The 18596-nt window shown below is 49.7% G+C and overlaps 1 protein-coding gene across 8 annotated transcripts in view; it reads right to left on the bottom strand.

Moving 5' to 3' along the window:
• Positions 1–18596, bottom strand: part of PAX5 (paired box 5) — a gene marked incomplete at both ends in the record, with an annotated part of 185969 nt that overhangs the window by 71962 nt on the left and 95411 nt on the right. For all 8 annotated transcript variants that reach the window (XM_080709605.1, XM_080709607.1, XM_080709608.1 and 5 more), the window contains one exon: positions 3414–3543. In XM_080709605.1, coding sequence (XP_080565731.1) covers positions 3414–3543 — 130 coding nt within the window. The remainder of the gene's footprint in view (positions 1–3413; positions 3544–18596) is intronic.

Below are 18596 nucleotides of genomic sequence, written 5' to 3'. Positions count from 1 at the left end.
GGTGGCGGAAGTAGGGAGCCCGGTGCCCTGCCTGCTCTCCTCTTTGGTGGGTAGGCACCATGGCTGCCCCATTAGCAGGCTGCTGGCCTAAGGACACACCTGCAGGTAATTAGTCCCAATCAGAACAAACCTAAACTGCTGACAGTGCAGGGACCAGCTGGCCCTGTCACCAGTGTGCAAATGCTGAGCGGTTTCTGAACCATGGCCTGGGCGGGTAGAGCAGGGTCTAGCTTAATGCTTAATACTTAATACAGCTGGTTCTCTAATCACATCTTCCCTGGGCAGCCTGGAGTGTGAGGGCTGGGATGGAGCAGCGCGGGGACCACCTGCCTCCCCACACCCCAGGCAGAGAACCTACTGTGCTCTGGGGCTTCCTGGGAGGAAAGAGAGATGGGGGTGGCTGGGAGACTCTGATTTCCCCCAAAAGATCACAACTTTCTCAGCACACCCACCAGCAAAGGCAGAGTTAAGTGAATGTCCTGTAGCAACAGAGAGCCCCAAGTTCTTGGGGGTGTCTCCTTCAAGCCGCTCTCACAGTTCTCCATGGGGCAGTAACAGCTTCCTAGAAGGGGATGGATATTTTGGAGGGCTTTTAGGTGATGAGGGGCATTACTGGTTTGCACAGGAACAGTCCTGAACACAGTAAAGAACTTTCCTTCATTCCGTACTGTTCTCACACCCTGCCACGCATTCAGGTAAGTGAAAAACCCTTTACAAGGATCTGAATCTAGGACTGAACTTGATTTACATATAAATGTGAACTTGGGATTTTCACGGTCTCCCTATACTCTGATTTTTCTAGGAATGCAACCACCGTGTAAATCGAGCAAACCTCATACTTTGTTTCACTGGGAACTTTGCCAAGAGTTCCTCTCCTATTTGCAAAATCATGAGCAATATGAGCAGGTGTGAGTCCCTGGTCCACACCCTCCGTGCCTCTGTTCAGGGCGGCTGCATTCCTGGTCCTTCTGTGCACGGGAAAAGCCCTGAACCACTGCATTATGCCTTGAACTTTAACAATTTGTATGTGTGTGCTGGGTGTGGGGGCACTGGGGAATGAATCCAGGGGTATTCTACCTATGAGCTTCACCCCAGCCCTTTTTATTTTATTTTGAAACAGGGTCTCACTAAGTTGCTGAGGGTCTCACTAAGTATCTAAGGCTGGTCTCAAACTTAAAATCCTTCTGTCTCAGACTCCTAAGTACTGGGATTACAGAAGTATGCCACTGCACCCAGCTGTCCCACAGTTCAGACATTCAGAATATGTACATATCAAAGACATATTATTTAATTATAGATAATGTTCCTTTCATTTCCCCTTCACCTCATAATTAGGCATTTTATATATTTTTTGTTAATGGCTAGTTTCTTCTGTTATGACTATTGCTTATTTATAAAAAGCTAATGATCCAGCCGCGCTGGCTTAAGAGACCCTGTTTCCAAAAAAAAAGTATAAAAAGCTAATGATTATATTAATAATTAGACTCTTCCTAATATTTCAAGATTAAGCATAATTCTAACTTTGGTCTGGGATATTTATACTCTTTTCCTGCTCTATTAATAACTTTAAAATGGAGAAATCAAAATATGAACAGATCTTTAGCCAAGGGTTTACCTGAAAACATAATCCACAAGCTGGGTATGGTGGCACATGCCTGTAGTCCCAGTACTTGGGAGGCTGTGGATCACAGGTTCAAACACAATCTCAGCAACTTAGCAAGACCCTCGGCAATCTAGCACAACTCTGTTTCAAAATAAAATAATAAAAGGGGCTAGGGCTATAGCTCAGAGGTAGAATGCCCCTGGGTTCAACCCCCAATACAAAAAAAATAAATAAAGAAAGAAAAAAGAAAATGCAATCCACACCCAGGCTCCCTTCCCGGCCTCCTGCATCCTCTGCAGACTCCAGTGAAGCCACCTGGTGGCCCTTAGCCAACCTTCTCGACCATGATGCTCAGCCCACACGCCTTCCCAGGTGAGGCTTGTAAGATACCTGAGGGAGCTGCTGGCTGGGACTGCAGGTCCTGACTTAAGAGGCTGCTACTCTAAGCCCAAACCTACCATAGCCAAGTGGGAATGTAGCCCTGGGGAGCTGCTCTTCTGTTTATTTGTTTGGTTTGTTTGTTTGTTTTTTCAAGAAAAGCCAGAAACTCAGATTTTTTACCTTTTGAAGTGTTGTCTGAAAATTTCTACAAGTCCTGTATGGGCCCAACTACAGGTATCCATGGGTTAGATAATCCTTTGGGGCTAGCTGGCCACCTGCTTCTGTAGATAAGATCCTGTAGATAAAGGACCTGCTGAGCTCCTGTCTCATCTGTCCCTACTCCTAAAGTCTTAACTCAGGTCCGGCCCTCAGCTTCCCTAATACACGCACAGCCCACCTGCACATCTAGAAGCCCTTTCTCTGTCACTGTCCACTGTGTCCCACTCACATCCTACAGGGGCATCCCGCAAGCTCTGGCTGGAACCCAAGGCTCTGGCCCACATGCAGCACCAGCCCCTCACTACCTGCCTGGCTGGCAGGACTCCTCCCAGAGGAAGCAGCCAAGTCTTCTCAGGGCTGCTAGAGCCAGAAAGAAGCCTGTGCCACAACAAGCTGGCAAGCCACACGGAAGGGCTCCGAGAGGAACCGCAAGAGCCACATTTACTGGGTGCTTACTGTGTGCGTGGCAAGTCTAAGCCCGTATGCGTGGACCTGTTGGTTCTCACAGCAGCGCTATGCACTGGGCGCTCCCATGGTCCCTACCATGCAGATCACCTGGGATTGCACAGGTAGAAGTGGCAGGTTCCACCCAGCAGGGAGGCAAGGGCCATGTGGGGTGTGTGTGTGTGTGTGTGTGTGTGTGTGTGTGTGTGTGTATGGGGATGGAATCCACAATTTGGCACCTGCTAGGCAAGCGCTCTACCACTGAGCTACACCTCAGACAAAGGACCATGCTCCTAATTTTCACACTGACCAGGAACCACCGAGGCCAGTCCTTCCAGGCAGGCAGCTGCTTGGCACATACCCAGCACTCCCAGCCTAAGCCTCAGTCCTCCTTGACTCAGCCTCTGGAAATTTTTGAAATGATACCTGCAAGGATCCCTTCCCCCCTTTCCCCTTGGAAGCTGGCACCAACCACAGCTGCCTCACTCGGGAGATGGCTAAATCCCAGGCCTCTGACCACTCGGCCCCGGCCTCGGGCCCTCTGACAGAGGCTTCCCTGTGTGCAGTCCATTCGGCATCTAGCAGCAGCTGAAATAAGCAGCCGTGTCTCATCTCAGCCACAACTTGCGGCCCCGCAGTCCCCCCCCTGACCTATTCCGGGACCTCGCCACCTCATTAAAGCAGAAGAGTCCAAAAGCACCAAGAAGACATGCTTCCCCCAGGCACGCAGCATTCTCACTCCTTCTCCCCTCCCGCAACCCCTCACCTGTCACAATGGGGTAGGACTGTGGGCCCGGCACGCTGCTCCCGAGGTCGGCGGGCGTGGGGCTGGTCAGGTTGGCCTTCATGTCGTCCAGCCCTCCAGCCAGCGAGGCCATGGCTGAATACTCAGTGGTCTGAAAGAGGAAGCAGAGGCATGTCAGTTCCCATCCACGGAAGCACCTCTGTCAGGAGCCGGCACCACGCTCTGGGCTCAGCCGCCAAGCCAGCTAGGGTATGCCTGTGCCAAGGCCCACAGGGCTCCTGAAGCCCCCCGTGTTGAAGGGTAGATTCAGCTTGACAGGACAAGCCGATTGTCCAGAACTGACCATGCTCCCCAGGCAAAGAAGTAGGCAGGGATGAGCGCAGCATCAGGAGAGGTTGAATCTGGCTCCCTTGTGGCCTGCAGGTTCCCCCAGCCCAGCCCCAGCCGGCCAGACAACCGTCCTCCTCAATTCGGGGAGGGGATATGGATGACCAAGTGAGGCAGAAATCAAGAGGATGGATAGAGCCCTTTCTGGTTTCTGTGCTCTCAAACCACAGGACAGAATCACAGAGACAAGGGTTGAAAGGAATCTGAGAGGTCATCCAGTCTAGACACAAACTGAGGCCCAAGGGGATGAGGGCTTTGTCCATGGTAGACTGGGCAGAACCCAGACCAGGTGATGAGTCACTGCAAACTCTCACCATCCGATGCATGGAGTCGGCTGAGTCCCGTTTGGCAAGTGTTTGTGAGTTCTGGAAGCAAGTAAACAAATGCCTGTATGCTGAAAACTGGGGCACATACATCCGATTTACCAGACCCCTGCCAACCAAGTGCACTGGCCTGCGAGCCATGCTCTTTTCTTGAAGCCATTCATGAAATCAGAGCTTGCACCGTGTCATCCCCTTGCCATCCAGCCACTGTCAGGGCAGTCTCCAGAGAAAGCAGTGAAAATGTGCCCGTGGATCTTCCCCTTTGAGGACAGACTAAATTATACACGTGGGTCACGGGTCTCTTCCTCCCACCAAGCCCCACGCCTATTATAAGTTAAAGAAAACGTTTGCAAACATCGGAGCCAAAGATTTGGGCCGTGTATGCCAAGCTCTGGCGTGGGGAGCTTCCTGGGACCTCAGAATTACCAGTGCGGGACACGTCCCTGTCTGTCCAGGGTTACGTCCTTGGCAGGCTGGGACAGGGAAGCAGGCCGTTTGCTGGAAGGATTGCAGGCACCCTGCGTAGGATGATGAGGACTAAAGCACTGGAGGGAAGCAGAGGAGCCACTGGGCAAATGGGCGGCAGAAGGGACTCAGGCTCAAGCACATTCCTGGCACTTTGCAAATTAGTCAGAAAGCACTTTGTGGGCAGCCTTGATGCCAACCAGGGTTGATGGAAGTTGAGTCGAGGAGGTGCTGCAGGCCTCAGAGCCCCAAGATGATGCTCCCTGAGGACAGCTGGTCCAGAGCTCCCTGGCTCATCAATCTTCTCCCGGCAGAGGGTGATTCTGAAACATGCAGAGAAGAGTCCAAGCCCAAATGGGCCTGGGAATTTCTAAGAGAGAAGAAGGTGGCCAGGAGCTGGGCCTGCCTGCATTGGGAATCACTATGAAGCTGCAGTAATTAAGACAGTGTGGTATTGGCACAGGGGCAGATAAATAGACCAATGAAACAGAATCAAGGCCAGAAACTGAGCCCTGCACATATGCAACCTTGATATATGAGAGTGGAGATGTACAAATCAGCGGGAAAGGATGGACTTTAATAAACAGTGCGGGGTAACTGGTTATCCATTCAGAAACAGGGGGGAAAAAAGAAATTGGATCTTTACACCAGACACAAAAATCAATCCCGGGTGGATTAGAGACCTAAATGCAAAAAGAAAAGGTGTCTAACGTAGTCAGCTCTAGGTCCAGCCGAAGTCCTTGGGCACAAGCCTGTCCTTCATGCAAGAGGGAAAGAGGTCTTTTTTGATGCTCGTGCAGGGCTCCTGGGGAATGTGAGGACAGGAGCGACTCCCAGTCATCCTGTCACCTGGCCTCAGTGCCTCCTCCTCCGGGAAGTCTTTCCTGACTACTATTCCCTAGGAGGCCTGAGTCCCACTCTACCTGCCAGCCCTCCTGAGTGGTGCTGGGGAAATAGCAACCATAACCTTCACTCATGCATCGACAGCTTCCACTGACGACCACTTTACTCTGTGCCAGGAGCTCTATCTGCGGCCTTCCGTTTTATCCCCTCATGAAGTCGACTCCATCCCCAACTTACTAGTGAGGAATCCGAGGCTCTTATTATAGGAGGAAAGTGACTTGCCTGAAGTCACCCGATTCTAGGCTCCAGAGCTGGGACTCCAATCCAGGCTCCCCTGACTCCAAAGTCTTGACAAGTACCCCAGTGATTTTTCTCCTTTGGTCATGACCCATCAACAGGAAGTGAAATCAATTTGCTGGCCCTAATAAATCTTTAAATGAAATAAAAATAGAATAGAACCAAAAATACCCATGGCTCTCACACATCGAAAAGGCAAGTCCTGCTGGGCGTGGTGACGCACGCTTGTAATCCCCGCGCTTGGGAGGCGGAGACAGGAGGATCGGGCAGGTTTGAAGGCAGCCTCACTGGCTTAAGAGACCCTGTTTCCAAATAAAAAATATAAAAAATAGGTGTCTGGGAATGTACCCCAGAGGTAGAAGGGTTTCCAGAAACCCCAGTACCACCCCAAAAAGGAAGGAAGGAAGGAAGGAAGGAAGGAAGGAAGGAAGGAAGGGAGGAAAGGCAAATCCTATTTTGGGAATCTTCGTTTTACATATCAGAGAGTATAAAGTGTATTAGGTGGAGATGAAAATCTATTTCTTGCTGCAAGTTATGGCTGGAAATGTTTTTTTTTTTTTAACACTACCTTCATTCCATGCAGCAGGGAGCTGTTGGGGAAAGGTCACCATCTAGACTTCATGCCTGTAGAAAGGGACATGGCCTCCTAATTTGCAAAGGATGAATTCAGAAGTAAAGCTCCCCAGTGGTCCCTCCTTTGGTGCATGGCCTCACGCTAAGATGGAAGGGCAGATGCCTCTTTAAGGGTTTCTTCCTGGACGGGGTCTTCTAGAGTCTCTGGGCCCCCAGGCTGGGTACGAGTTTCCCCTCTTTTCTGTGCCCGAGATACCCCATAGGAGGCCTGAGTGCGGTGTGTCCACTCCACCTTTATCAAGCCCTGTTGCATGCAAGATGGTGTGTGAGACCAGACAGGCTCTTTGACTCTCAACCACAAACCCCGAGAGAAAAGGCACAAATGGCTCCAGAAACTCCACCCAAGAAGGACCTGAGCACAAAGCCACTGATCTTTACGGCAGGGGCTTGGCCAGGAGAGTGCCTGGGGCAGGCTGTGTTTAATCTGACACCAAGGGGTGCCTAACCTTCAGGCTCTGAGGAGGAGGGACCGGAGTGAGCTGAGTCACCATGCCCACAGTCGTCTTAGGGGAAGAAGTGCGGAAGGTAGAGGTAGAAAGGCCGGCCAGCTGGGCTTGGCCCGCAGAGGACTTGAACGGTGGACACAAGGATGAACAATGAACGAGGACCCCTTCAGAGGGCCGGGAGTTAGCATACCCGCACCCTCACCAGTCACCACTGCCTCCTGCCCTCCGGCCCCGCCTCCCTGACAGGGCTGAGCAGCTCATCTACCAGGGAAAGTCTAGTCCCCCAAAAGTAGTAGAGCCAATGCAGGTGTAAAAGAATTGCAGATAGGATGGCCATGGGCATATCCTGCCCCTCAATGTATTTACATTCCAGATGGAAATTGCTATTTGATTTTGTTTTAGTCCATAAGTTCAGTCAAACAAAGTTGGTCCCATTGCTCCAACACTTGTGTTTGGATTATCTTTTCAAGATGTGAAACCGTCAACCCGGGCCGCACAAGGAATGGGAGATCCCAGCAGGTAAAGGAACCTGCCCCAAGAGCTGTGGCTTGGGGAACAGTAACTCAGAAACAAGGCCCGGGCTGCCCTTCATCGTCTGTACCCTCCTCCCCCCACCCAGGGCCTCTCTTCCTCAGTGGGCCTCCACAGCCCTTACTCTGCTCCTGCAGGAGCCAGGGGATGCTACCGTTTAGTTTGAGTGTTTAATTGCTACCCAAGTCTTTACTCTGTCTGTCCCTTTGAGCTACCCATGATTTTCCAGGGCAACTGCCTGCTGCCTGATCTCCTGGGCTCCCCGGAGCACTGATGCACCAGCTCTCCTTGGGCAATCCAGACCCTATTTTTTCCCTGCCCAGAGGACCCACCTCAGCCACTTAGAGAACTCCTACATTCTCCATCAGACCCAGCTCAAATGTCACCTCCTCCATGAAGCCATTCCTGGTTCTATACCTCTACAGAGAAATAGCTAAGTCCCTCTCTTAGCTATGCTTCCACACCTGATGGCATTTTCCATGGATCTATAATTATATCCCTCCCACACATACGTATAGTGGCTGTCTCTCTCCCTCCAGATTGCTTTGAGAGCATGTAACATGAACATCCACACTGCCCTCTAAGTGTTTGTTGGGAGAATGAATGAATGAATGAATGAGCGAATGAATGAATGATCCAATAGCATGATATAAGTGACAAGTCTCTCAAGAACTGGGAAGTGTTTGAACAACAGCTCTAAGTGATGTGCTAACATCCTCTGCCGTCCTCCCGCCTCTATCCCTCATCACATGTCAAAGTTCAACATGAGTTAGACCTCTACTTGTCTGTGATGGAATATCAGGCATTTGACATTTGTTAAAGGCAATTAAAAAATAGCCATACAAAGAATAATTTTAAAACCTCTGCAAACACTGCCACTAGACTATTAAAATTCTTTGTCAATCCCTTCTGCAATTCAATACCAGAAAAAAGGTTTTTTCCCCCCTTGTGAATTATTAATTTGCTTCTGACTGAACAGCAAGAACATTAGAAACCACTGAATGTCCCCATTTGCTTTGGCTGCCAGGAAGCTCAGTCACATTCAGTGCTCACTCAGGGCATGGTGGTGCACACTTGTAATCCCAGTACTTGGGAGGCTGAGACAGAAGGATAGCAGGTTCTCAGCCAGTCTCAGCTACTTAGTGAGGCCCTCTGCAACTTAGTGAGGGGGAAATTCTGGGGAATTGAACCTAGGGGCATTCCACCTCCAAGCTATACCCTAGCCCTTTTAATTTTTTTTTCTAAACATGGTCTTGCTGAGTTGCTAAGGCTGACCTTGAGCCTGCAATCCTCCTGTATCAGCCTCCCAAGTTCCAGAATGACAGGTGTCCCCTACTGCGCCTGCACTTGGGATTCTTTCTTCAAATGCCATGCTTCCTCCCGTTGGGGCTCTGGTGCTGCAAGCTAAGCAATCAGATTTTCCATCCCAGTGCAACCATTTGGAAGAAAACTTCCACTGTCTGTGGCCACAGGCACCTCCTGCAGGCTCAAAGTCAAGACTACCAGCCCCAGCGTGTGCGCCTTTCTCGGGATATCACGTTCCAATTCATGCAAAGCCTCACTCTCTCCCAAGTCAGAGCCATGGGGACACCCAGGGTCATCTTTCCCAACCTGAAAAAACTGAGGTAGAGCAGGGGATGGACTTCCTAGTTCATTTTTGTCCATGTCATGTGTGACCCTTACCCAGTGATGGAAAGATCGCTGAGCTAGGAGGGACCACACTCCAGTCGGCCTTTCTCCCCTGAGTGGCGTAAGCCCACCAGCCCAGCTCTATGGAGAAAGGCGAGAAACAGTCCAAGGGGCTGGGGTTCTAATCTCCAGCTGCCTGCCTGCCTGTGCGGGGGCCTGTGAGAAACCAAGGGATGGTCGAGGGAGAGCGCTTTGGATGAAACACTGTTTGAAGTTAAAGGGTCCTAGCAAAGGATGCAGGAGGCACATGTCCCTTGAAAGCGTGCACCAGCCGGGCATCATTTGGGTCCCTAGGAAATTACCTGGAAAAGGACTGCCTGGGGATGCACCAAGTATTGTCTCATCAGCACCGGGCACCACTGCCAGAGCATGAAGGAGAAAAGAAACAGACAGGTGAGAAGGAGGGCAGGGCCGCGCACAGCGCAGCAGGGAGGGCTACACAGATGGCCACTGCGGGCCAGGAGGCCTCCGGAGCCAGGCCAGAGCCCCGCAGCAGCTGCCGTCAGGAAGGAGCGGATGCCTGCCCGCAGGAGGCGGAGGCTGGGGTGCAGAGTCCTCAGGCCTGCCTGAGGGATGCAGACTGAGGAAGCAGTGGGCTCTGCCCCACACCCCTCCCTCGCTGGCCTCTGCGTCCCCATTGTGTCTGGAGACTTTCATTAGATAATCTCTACGTCCCTTCTACTGTTGACACTCTGTGCCACTATAATCACAGGCAAAGTGATACGGATTCCGTGTTCACCATAGGGACTGCAAGGTAAAAAGAAAGAAAGAAAGAAAAGAAAGAAAAGAAAGAAAGAAAGAAAGAAAGAAAGAAAGAAAGAAAGAAAGAAAGAAGGAAAGAAAGAAAGGAAGGCCTATAGGCTAGAGGAGACTTAGAGACACTTCGGCTGCAGTGTGGACCTTGATACGGAAAAAGAGTCTGTAAAAACATAACTGTAAGCCAGGCGTGGTGGTGCACGCTTGTAATCCCAGCATTTAGGGGACTGAGACAGGAGGATGGCAGTGCAGTTTGAGGACAGCCTCAGCTACTTAGTGAAGCCCTTTGCAACTCAGTGAAACCTTGTTTCAAAATAAAGAATAAAAAATAGGGCTGGGAGTGTAGCTTGGAGGTAGAGTGTCCCTGGGTTCCATTCCCAGTACTGTAATAATGATAATAATAATAATAATAATAATAATAATAACTGTAAAAACAATCATGGCATGTAATGGAGCGATTGGAAATGCAAACATTCACTGGGTATTTCATGACATGAAGGGAGTTGCTGCTTCGCATGTGTGCGGTACTGCGGTTGAACCCAGGGGCCTTCTACCTCTCAGCCACACCCCCAGCCCTTTTTATTCTTATTTTGAAACAAGGTCTTATAAGTTACTGCATGCTATCCTCAAGCCTGTGATTTTTAAGTCTCCCAAGTACTGGGATTGGTTTTTGCTAACTTTTTAAGTGTGATAATGGTATTGGAATTAAGCTTTTTAAAGGTCCTGTCACTTAAAGATTTAGTCCAGAATATTTACAGTTGAAGTGATACGATGTGGAGTTTGCTTCAAAATAAAGTGCAGTTAACAAAATGTGGCCTACCTATCCAATGGCATCCTCTTGGGCAGTAAAAAGGGGGTACATGCTGATGTGTGTTACACCGAAAGATGCCAGGAGGAAAAGACATTCCATTTCTACAGATGGTCCAGAAATGGCAAATCTACAGACGTAGCGAGCAGAGCAGGGGTTGACAGGGGCCAGGGCTGGATCTTTCCAGAGAGATGGAACCATTCTAAAACCAGATGTTGGAGATGGTTGCACAACTCCTTAGATTTACTAAAAAGCATTGACTTGCACACTAATAATGAGAAAATGTAATGGCATAAAATTATACATCAAAAAATGTTAAAGGGGAGCATCGGGGGAACAGGAGTATGGATGGAACAAGACTGGAGTGAGTTGGTGATGGCTGGATCAGGATGCAGGGTGCTTAGGGGTTGGTGAGTATTTCATCTACTTTGAAAGTCTCTGTAATTAAAGTAAAACAAAAGCAAAAGCCAGCCAGCATGTATTAGACCTGTGGCCATGCTTACAGGCACTTAGCATCAGTCCAGAAATCCCTGTGGAAGAGTAAGAGGATCCAAGAGCCGAGGACAGCTGGGCGTTTGCTCTCAGCCTCCTCTTCCTCCTGCCCTGCCCTGCTCCTCGAGCCCCCCCCCCCCAGCCCCGCATCCTCAAAGACTCTGCAGTTCAAACACAGGAAGGTCAGACCTCTCATCTGCCTAGCACCTTCCAGTCTGCAGCGTCCTTGCAGGTCCATGATGTCCTTGGGAATCCTGGGGTGCGAGCAGATGCAGAAACGGAGCTCAGAGAGGGGAGCTCAGGTGTGCCAACACCAAGCTGAGTGGCAGGCCCTAGACCGGGAGTTAGAATCGGAGATGACTTCACTGCCAGCCCTGGGGGAAAAGCTCAGACCTCATGGTGGGTCCTCCTCCTCCAGGAAGTGCTCTGGCCACACACACAGGTCCACTGCTCCAGCTAGGAAGAAAGCCCTGAATCCTCAGGACAGAGGAGGCACAGTCCACATTTTAAAACCTGACTACAGGTTTAAAAATTTTCTCCTGGTGCTAGGTGGGGTGGCGCACGCTTGTAATCTCAGTACTTGGGAGGCTGAGACCTGGCAAATCCAGAGACCTGGCAGTCAAAGGGAGAGGCCATGTGGCCAAGAAACCCAATGAGGCCAACAGGACAGAGTTCAAGTCTGACTCGGCCAAGTTCATGTTGTGTGAAATGAGGCCAGGCAGCTCCTGCTCTGGACTCTCTCTCACTCATAACCTGGGGACATACAGTCTATTGGGACATACAGTCTATCTGGAGAGGCCATGAGTAGGCACGAGGGGGCGAGAGTGAATGTCCAGTCCTTTTCTTCATTTTGAGTTGCCAGGGCCAGGCATATTTCTTAAACACACACACACACACATACACACACACACACACACACACACACACACAACACACACACACACACTTTAAAAGTGTCTACTGAGAAGAATAACGGACAGGATTTTAGGATGGACCTGCTCTGTATCCTGAGTATATCCATTTCAATGCCCCAATTGTACTATGGCAGCATAGTTTTGTGAGATTATTTTATTGGGGGCAACAGGACAGAGGGAGCATGAGATCTCTTTGCATCATTTCTTACAACTGCATGTGAAACTACAATTAGCTCAAAACAAAAAGTTAATTAAGCTGAGTGTGGTGGCACACGCTTGTAATCCCAGCATTTAGGAGGCTGAGATAGGAGGATCATGGTTCGTGGACAGCCTCAACTACTGTGAGTGTCAACTAGGGGAGAGAATTGCCAAGGGTTCTGAAAGGCCTCCCTCTTTTAGAAAGTCCTCCCTGATTTCCTCTCCTCTGTGTTCCCCAAACACCTGCATTGCACAGATAACCGTTTACCCCCCACATCCACACACTAGAGTGTGAGCTTCATAAGGAGAGGCTGTTCTCCGTCATCTGTGGCAGTAGCTGCTGGTCCAGGGCCTGTGGAACTGAGTGGACTGGGTGGGAACGGCGGCCTAGGTCAACCCACAGCACTGAAGGTGCTTCCCAGGGTCACAGAGGTGCTTTCACTCATCAGAAAGTACCACGAGCCGGGCGTGGTGGTGCACACTTGTAATCCCAGCATTCGGGAGGCTGAGACAGGAGGATCGCGGTTCCCGGACAGCCTTGGCTACTTAGTAAGACTCTTTGCAACCCAGTGAGACCCTGTTTCCAAATAAAGAATAAAAAAAGATGGAGTTGGGGTTATAGCTCAGAGGTAGAATGCCCCTGGGTTCCCTCCCCAGTTCTTCTTAGTTCTCTGGAACCGTGACTGTGCCTGGGCCAGAATGATTTGCCGCAGAAAGGAGGGGCTTCCGAGAAGAGATTTGCAAGTGTAAATTATTCATTCCCTTGTTCTGTGTGCACCCCAGAAGGCTCCCAGGCAGGGTGCGACAGCAGAGGGAGCCCCAGGGGCACGGTAGAGTCAGATATCATAGTTTCTGTTGCGGAGAAACTTTCTAGCAGTGACTAATCAGGAGGCCATTTTCCTCCCCTGGCCTCTTACAGATGATGATGGGCCCCAAATCTGAGAGTCCAAAGGAGTCCCAGGGTTGCGGAGGCCTCCCTTTCTCTGATGGCTGAGCCCACCAGATGGATGTCTCCATGACGGGGTGCTCACTATTTCCTGAGGCAGCTACTCTGGCCATGAGAAAGTGCTCCTGGTGGCTTTGGTGTACTCTCTGTAGCTCTAGTTTCAACAAACGCCCTCCGGGGGCTTCCAGTGCCATCCCCTCAGCCCCCCTGCCAGATGGAGCACAGGCTCCCACACCAGCTCCTGCTCCTGGACTGCTCTCCCAGTGGGGCATGGGACGCCTGCTTCTGCTTTCCCGGTGGCCCTGTCACCTGGCTGTTATCATCAACACAGAGCCCGCTCCAAGTTTATTAGAGATGTAAAGTGATTGTATGATTGAAATGAATAAGAATTTGTTTTCCCATGCCCTCAACCAGGGTGCTATTTGCAAGCTCACAGATCTCCCACAAAACACAGGAGCAGGTCCTGACTCGGAAAAGAATGAAAGTTCTAGAAACAAAAGTTCCAGAAACAAAGTTCTATCGCCAGGCAGCCAAACTCCACAGGCTTTGCCCAGGCACATCATGGTCAGGGCTGGGCTGTCCCATCTAGCAACGAGCCTAAGGATTGGCAGGGAGGCCTATTATCCCAGTGGAATGCAAGACTCTTGACTACGGAGAGGCCTGAAAGGAGGGGTACAAAGGAAGACCCCTCATCCTCAAGTGCCTGGCAGGGGAGGGGAGGGGTGTCCCAAGATGCCCACAGCTCATTTTCTTTAAGTCTGACATCCCAACTATGGGGAGGACAGAAAGTTTATCCTGCGACCATAAAGGAACAAGAAGGGAACACTTCCCTCTGCACTGCTAGATCCTTAGGGTAGAATGGGGTGGGGTGAGAGGTGAGCCCTGCTCCTCCACCCCCACCTCCAGCTGCTTCTGAGTGGACTCACACACACACACACACACACACACACACACACACACACTCCTCAGGCCAGAGGCTGCATCTCTGCCCCTCTGCTCCCTGTCAGGTGATGCTCTGCAGAGGCAAACACAGGCAGCCTGGGGAAGGATGGGGCCTCTTCATCACCCAGCTCACAAGGCCAAACAGAACCTGTGTAAGGAACCTCCAGAAAAAGAAGGCGGGGGAGGCCGGGCCTTCATCATGAAATCAGACTCTTCATTCCACAATTCAGAAGCTCACAAAGAAATCCCCTCCACCTTAATAGCCGTGGAATAACTTGTATTTGCTGGATGTTTCCTACACACTGGGGACTACTCTAGGTGTCAAAACATTGAAGACTAAATGTTCATTTAGCCGGGCGTGGTGGCGCATGCTTGGGAGGCGGAGACAGGAGGATCACGCAGGTTCGAAGCCAGCCATGCTGGCTTAAGAGACCCTGTTTCCAAATTAAGAAAAGTATAAAAATAGGTCTGGGAGTATAGCCCGTAGGTAGAAGGGCTTCCAGGAAGCCCAGTACCATAAATAAATAAATAAATAAATAAATAAATAAATAAATAAATAAATAAATGTTCACTTAATCTTAACAGCAATGCCAAGGGGTCAGTGTCACTAACACCCCTTTTGAGGTGGTAAAAATGAGGCACCAGGTAGCAGAATAATGTCTGTGTCCCAGAAGAATGACCCAAAGCCCAAGATCTTGGACAGCGCTGTGGGCCACCGCTCAGCCACTACGATTCGCCCTGCTTCATTAGACAAGAACGCCGAGGTTTCGAGCTGTTAGTAGGTCGTGGAGCAAGGATAGACCCAGGTTCTGTCTGATTCCAAAGTCTGTGTTCTTTATCTTGGTCTTAAACCACCTCATGACGAAGCACCAGCAACCAGAGGGGACACCGACTGCTCCACCGGCACAGCTTACCGTGTCTTATGACATCTCCAGATAACCTGCCTGTTTCTGATGCTAAACCCCGCCTTGGCCAGTCCCTATGCCTGAGTGCCCCTCATCTCCCTCTGCCCCAATCCTGTCTATTTACCTTCCAGTCCTGGCGCAAAGATGACCTCTTCTAGAAACAGTTTCCAGATTGGACCAGATATGAATGCCATTAACTTTGTCTTTTCTTCTTCCCAGTTAGACAGAAAGCTCCTCTACGATACACTCAGAGGACAGCCATGCTCAGATGCAACATCAACATTAGTAATTAATCTCAACATGAGAGGGAGACAATAGAAAAATAAAGGGTGACATGTGGCATTGTTAGCACCATTAGGGAAAGATCAAGCTTGCTTTAAGCCCTTTCATTTCTTTTCTGAGGTTGAAGCTTCTAGAAAGATGAGAAACCAAAGGAAGGAGTTGCTAATCGTAGGTTTTAGCTACTCTGGGCAAGTCAGAACTTTAGATAATGTTCATAAGATAGAAAAAAAAAGCTAGCACTGTGAGATCAGGGCTTCTGCTCACACGCCTTTTACAGAGGTGAACTTTACTTAAGAGCCTCTGCTTTACATTAGGGAAATATGTTTGTATCTTGTAGTGTTTATTCCAAGAAGCTCACATTCCAGACCAGAAAACAAAGTATAATAATCATGATTTGTGCCAATACCTGTAATTTACTTAAACAAGCTGTTTGCCTTGAGACTGTTCATGTAAACAAACACACGTCTCCTGAAGGTTCAATTTGTGTTTGATTTTGAACAACCCCCTTTCTCTCTCCTACATACACATTCATGTAGCTTCCCGATTTTATTTCCTTTACCTCTATCTCTCTCTCCCTCTCTCTCTCTCTTACACACACACACACACACACACACACACACACACACACACACACATCAAACCTCAACACAAAACGGCTGGCTAGACATGGGCTTCACACAGACAACAAAAGCGACAGAGCCAACGGCAGCTGAGATGCTCAGATCTCCCCATCCAAGCATCTCCATCGAATGTGCGAATCCAACAGAACAGCCTCCCTCTGACCCACTGCCCTGGAAAACCCCCAAATATCTCATTTTCATTTCCAGGACTGGAAGAGGTTTGATCCCCAAATAAAAGACAAGTGCAGGGGAACAGGAGGCTGGGAAAGTCAGGCAGGCTTCTCCTTGCCACCCTGTGTCAAGCTCACAAAGAGAAAAATCGTACCATCCGACATGGTTGGGAGAGTTTAATCCGAAGCAGTGCTAATTAATATCCCCAGCTTTCCAGAAGCCAGTGCCACATACAGCTGCGAGGGCAACAAGGCTGTTCTCCCTTCAATTTTATGGGAAGAACATTTTCATTACAAAGCCTCCTCCCGGGCCCTCCTCTCTCAGCCAGATTAGCCTCGAGAAGGAAGCAGGGATGATCCATGTATCTGGACTCCTTCTCTCCCCAGTAATTTTATTATTTATATCCTATTTTAAAGGTTTATCAGTACAACTCCCTCTACACCTGGCCAGAGCTCTTCTGACAGTGAGCAGTGGCACCTTCCAGAACTTGTCAGGGGGGGATTTATACATTTGTCATCAGAATGTGCCAACTTTTTTGAAATTTCCCTTGGAGAAAAAGCAGACTTTAAAGGCAGTTTCCATCAGTGTCCCTTTTTTGTTATTCTTGCCTTATAAATAAATGTAGGAGACTATAAACTCACCCTTTTGTGAAGTATGTGCAGACTTGATGGCTCTGTGAGAGCCATGATCCCCAGGGAACCCTGAAAACTCTGGAGGGATACCCTCCATGCACCCCTCCAGCCCCAGGCAAGCATCCCCAGTTGTTTGGGTGGGCTTGATCCATTCTAACCCAAATGGCCAGACCTCAGACAGGCCCGCTGAGACCCCGTGTCTTACTATTTTGTTCTTAAACCCCACTTGCTCAAGGCTGTCTCTTTCCAACCTCCTAGAGGGACCCCAAATGCAATCTAAATGTCTCAAATTTACCTGTTTTTCTTTTATACATATAAATAGCTACATTTCCATTCTCTCTTTGTTTCTCATTTTCATTTGCTTCTAATATCTGCATGTAAATGTCGGAAAATAGCATCTGTAATTGGAGATTATGAAGTATGGCCAGCTCCTGACAGGCCACTAAGGAAGATGGATTATCCTCATTTTTCTGTAAATTTTGTCAATTTTGGAATTCATAAGCTATCAACACTGATCAAAATGGGACTTCACAGCTGTGTCAAAAAAAAAGACAGAGAGAAGAGAGAGAGAGAGAGAGAGAGAGAGAGAGAGAGAGAGAGAGAGCACGCACAGGGCCGAGGGGGCCAGCATCATATGGGTAGCAGATTGGATACCCAGCAGTATTGTGTCCACCCTCATCCTCTGTCCTCTCCCCTCCACGCTGGCAGCTCCCTCAGCATGAGGCCTAGTCCCCTGACTAAATCAAATAGCTAAATCAAGAGTCTGGAAAGCCTCAAATCCTCCAAGGCACCCACTCAAACCCGGACCTAATTTATTGCCCGGCGCTGCCTTCCTTATTTATCCAGAGGAGTCGGCGGCTCCCTCGGCTCGGGCCCCTGAGATGTTCTACTCCTTCCAGACCATCACGGCCCACTTGAGGCAATTGTGTTGGTCTCTCTCTCTCAATTTTCCCATTACTGGGAGTAAGTACTGTTGGGACTCTGTAATAGCCCGACTGCAGCCCATATCAATAACAGATGAGGTTTAATCGTCCAACACAAAAATTATTTAGGCGCAGTAAGGACATTCAATGTCATTTGCATAATGGCATTTCTATCGCACGCACCTAACCCGTCTTGCATAAACAAGGCCTTGGGACCATAAATAATAATAAATCATGACGTCTGCACGCCTCTTGCGGTAATAGGAGCCACTCTTTGTGGAAATTATTTCAGCAGGAAATGGGCACTGTAATTTTAAAGACATGTGGCGTGGTGAGGCACGGTAAATCACGTGCGTACGTACACACAGGCCCCGGGAGCAGCTTGGGGACCAGCCCTGAGCCCAGGGCAACACCCCGGGGGCATCTGGAAAAGGAGGTCAGGCCTCCAGAGGGAAATGCCCAGGGCCTCTAGAACAGCTACTGGAAAGTGCCACTGTCTCAGAAAACAGGGGGCAGGAAGGGGGAAGGACTCTCAGAACCCAGAAGGAGGGAGAATTGGATTTGGACATGGAGAGGGCCCCACGGTCAGAAATATCTTTGCTCCAGGAGAATGGAAGCTCTGTAAGCTCTATTCCCTGCTGTCTCTCCACCACCTGGAGTAGAGCCTGGCACCCAGCACCCGCTCAGAAAATGTCCTGAAAAACTGCAGTAAGACAAGAAGAAGCCGAGCGTGGCGGTGCACACTTGTAATCCTAGCATTCGGGAGGTGGAGGCGGGAGGACAGCAGTTTGCGGACAGCCTCAGCTACTTGGCGAGGCCCTTCGCAACTCAGTGAGACCCTGTTTCAAAAATAAAAAAATTAAAAACTAGGGCTGGGGGTGTAGCTTGGAGGTATAGTCCCCTGGGTTCCGTCCCCGGCAATGAAAAAAAAAAATAAGACAAGAAGAACCTGCGCCCAGGCGGTGGAAAGATCACAGGAGCCCAGAAACCAGACCGAAAGG

This window comes from Muscardinus avellanarius, assembly GCF_963383645.1.
Source record: "Muscardinus avellanarius genome assembly, chromosome: 13".
In the NCBI taxonomy this organism is placed as follows: domain Eukaryota; kingdom Metazoa; phylum Chordata; class Mammalia; order Rodentia; family Gliridae; genus Muscardinus; species Muscardinus avellanarius.
Note: the sequence above shows the minus strand (reverse complement) of the source record. Positions and strands in the feature narration are given on the sequence as shown.